The sequence below is a fragment of the Austrofundulus limnaeus genome, unplaced genomic scaffold, assembly GCF_001266775.1.
Source record: "Austrofundulus limnaeus strain Quisiro unplaced genomic scaffold, Austrofundulus_limnaeus-1.0 Scaffold1121, whole genome shotgun sequence".
NCBI lineage: Eukaryota > Metazoa > Chordata > Actinopteri > Cyprinodontiformes > Rivulidae > Austrofundulus > Austrofundulus limnaeus.
This window is the reverse complement of record NW_013953523.1, coordinates 69,866-73,034: the sequence shown is the minus strand read 5'-3', so window position 1 is coordinate 73,034 and position 3,169 is coordinate 69,866. Positions and strand designations below refer to the sequence as shown.

The following is a 3,169-nucleotide window of genomic DNA, read 5'->3' as shown; positions in this document are numbered from 1 at the left end:
GGTTTCTAAGGTTCTTCTTCTACATATTAAAAAGTTGTTAAACATCTGAGTGGCGCACTACTGCTACAAGTGGGGAGATATTGTATTGCATAGTGTTCAAAATCAATGCAGTCCCACGGCCCTCTGCGGCCCAAAGTTAAAAACTGTTGTTCTTTTGAGACTCTCAAGGTGGCGCTCGCGGCATCTATGTTTTGGACCATTCTTCTTTACAAAACATCTCTAGTTCATTCAGGTTTGATGGTTTCTGAGCATGGACAGCTCTCTTTAAGTGTCACCACAGATTTTCAATAATATTCAGGTCTGGGGACTGAGATGGTCATTCCAGATCTTTGTACTTGTTCCTCTGCATGAAGGTCTTAGTAGATGTTGAGCAGTGTTTAGGGTGGTTGTCTTGTTGGAAGATCCAGCCCCCGGCTTCAGCAGCTTCAGCTTTGTCACTGATTCCTGGACATTGGTCTCCAGAATCTGKTGATATTGATTGGAATCCATGCGTCCCTCAACTTTAATAACATTCCCAGTCCCTGTACTGGCCACACAGCCCCACAGCATGATGGAACCACCACCACATTTTACTGTTGGTAGCAGGTGTTTTTCTTGGAGTGCTGTGTTCTTTTCCCTCCATGCATAACGGACCTTGCTCTGCCCAAATAACTATTTTAGTTTCATCAGTCCACAGGACTGATATATTGTTACACCTGTAATGAATGGGTCTTGTCAAGTTCAAAGAAATTATATGTGTTTCCCTGAAAAAAATTTGTGTTGTATCGCCCAACCCATGCAGCACAGCATCGACACACAAGTACGGATCACCTGGGCTCTGCTGGCCAAGCCGATCTATTATCAACCAATCCTGATCTCAGTGGTGATGCGTTTCCTGCAGCAGATGACGGGCATCACGCCAATTCTAGTCTACCTGGAGCCCATTTTTGCCCAGAGTAACGTCTCTCTGGAGCCAAGGTTAGACACTTTGTATAAATGTCAATCCATGATTATTTGTTTTCCAGATTGTTGTTGATGTCCAGTCGGCCTGCTCCACCTGCTCCAGTCACTGTCCTGTTTTTGTTTCGTGTCTGTTAGGTTTGACGCTGCCATTGTAGGTGCAGTCCGGCTGCTGTCTGTTGTTGTAGCAGCCAGTTTGATGGACAAGGCGGGACGCAAAGCTTTGCTGTACACTTCGAGCATGCTGATGTTTCTGTCCTCTCTGACCCTGGTCATGATCTCCCACACCCCAGCCTGCCCTCCAGGCCCTGTTCCTCATAACCTTACTGCTCTGGGCTACAGCTCCCACAATGAGCTGGGCAGCGTCTTACAGTCCAGTCAGCCTTCTCTTATAAYCCTACTGCCTGTCATCAGCACTGTGGTGTTCATATTTGGTAAGTTAGCTGTCAGTTTAAGAATTCATCTTTTTTTTACACTGGTGCACATTTGTGTTTTTAGTTACATACTGGACACCAACATCAATGTAGCTTCTGGCTTGTCAGGTCCAGGACACATCCTGCTCCAAAAACAGCCAGTCTGTTTGAAAAGCATCAAGTGTTTTCATCAAGCTCATCCATGAAAACAGATTTAAATCATAATGAACCTTAAGTTGTGACTGAGTAAACGATGGATTTTAGAACACATAGATGAAAGTACATAAGCTAAACTTAGCAGCTGTGGCAACAAAACTGTTATTCTTATTATTTAAAAGCTAAAAATCACTATAAAATATGCTTCAACGCATCTGCTTTTTGTTGTCTTGTGCTACTTGTTTTTAGCTACAGTTCTACCACTTTAGGTTTTAGCTAGCCTTTTGCGGCTTTCAGAAAAACGTAAYCTACATTTAGCTTCTAGCTATCATTTTGCTACTTTTAACTTTTATCTAGCTTTTTGCTGCTTTTAGCTAAATTTAGTCTACACTTAGATTATAGCTATTATTTTTGCTACATTTGGCTTTTATCTAGCATTTAGCTACTTTTGGCTAGCCTTTTGTTTCTTTTAGCTTGTATGTAGAATTTTGCTGCTTTTAATGAACATTTAGCTTATTTTAGCCTTTAGCTGGTGTTGTGCTCCTTTAAGTTTTTTGATAGTCTGCTTTTTTTAGCTTTAACTCACTTAACTTACCAAAATTTAGCTGTTGTTTAATTGTTTAGTGTTCACACTGCATTTTAGCAAGCACTAATCAGGTTCATCTATCTATATTTAAACATTTTCTATTAAAATCTTTAAAGGGGATATCTAAAGGAACCCCTACCAACACCCCACACAGCATCTAGTAATTAAATAATCATTTTAAAAGGTTACACCTATCCTCTCTCTTTCATAAATGCACATTAATTATAATAATTTCCGCTGGTTTATGGCTTCACTAACCTGCCAAGCACATATCACTGTATTTAATCAGAATATGGTTTCACTGTACAGTGTGTCAGTCGTGTCCTCAGGTAGTCTGTTACACAGTGACACATTCAAACACCTTAAACCCTGTCTGGTGAAACTGGTTGGAAAGTTGTCACACCCAATCCAGTGACATAAATACAAACTGTGGTCCTGAGCTTTGTCCTCACATTGTTGACTGTCTCTTAGGCTACGCTATGGGATGGGGACCAATCACATGGCTGCTGATGTCAGAGGTGCTGCCACTGGTTACTAGGGGCGTGGCTTCAGGACTGTGCGTCACCGTCAGCTGGTTAACGGCCTTTGGTCTCACTCACGCCTTCACTCACCTGGTGGACAGCTATGGCCTGTTTGTCCCGTACCTGATCTTCACCGTGGTGTGTGTCTTCTGCTTACTGTTCAACGCCGTGTGCATCCCAGAGACTCGCAACCGCTCGCTGGAGGAAATAGAGAACTACTTTAGGACTGGACGCACGTTCACCATCAGAGACAGTCATCCCAGCGTACTGTCGAGCTGAACCTCTGAATAAGACCGTAAAGAAGTGATTTACGTGTCTTAGCTTGAAAATAAGAAGTGTATTTTTGAGGACTGTTTAAACATTACAGGTATTAAGTTAAATGTTGCACTTTCTTAGAAAATAACTCATGTCAGGCTGAGCTCAGCAGACTAAAACCAGTTCTACCAAGACCCAGATCCAGGTCACGGTATGGGGTTTTCCATGGAGGTTAGAGAGTTTACAAGTAACTGACTTCTACTCAAAGTCCTTTCTAAACAAAGTAAAATATTTGCAAA

The 3,169-nt window shown here is 42.1% G+C and overlaps 1 protein-coding gene across 1 annotated transcript; it reads left to right on the top strand.

Moving 5' to 3' along the window:
- Nucleotides 1-775: 775 nt before the first annotated feature.
- LOC106534238 (solute carrier family 2, facilitated glucose transporter member 6-like) lies at nt 776-3,169 on the top strand. Its single transcript, XM_014030813.1, has 3 exons — nt 776-957; nt 1,078-1,178; nt 2,566-3,169. The coding sequence occupies exons 1-3, from the start codon at nt 776-778 to the stop codon at nt 2,892-2,894; spliced, it is 612 nt and encodes a 203-aa protein (XP_013886267.1). The 3' UTR covers nt 2,895-3,169.

Coding starts and splice junctions, on each gene's coding strand:
- LOC106534238 (XM_014030813.1), top strand. CDS start 776: ATGCAGCACAGCATCGACACACAAGTACGGATCACCTGGGCTCTGCTG. Junction 958..1,077: donor AACGTCTCTCTGGAGCCAAG/GTTAGACACTTT, acceptor CGTGTCTGTTAG/GTTTGACGCTGCCATTGTAG. Junction 1,179..2,565: donor AGCTTTGCTGTACACTTCGA/GCATGCTGATGT, acceptor ACTGTCTCTTAG/GCTACGCTATGGGATGGGGA.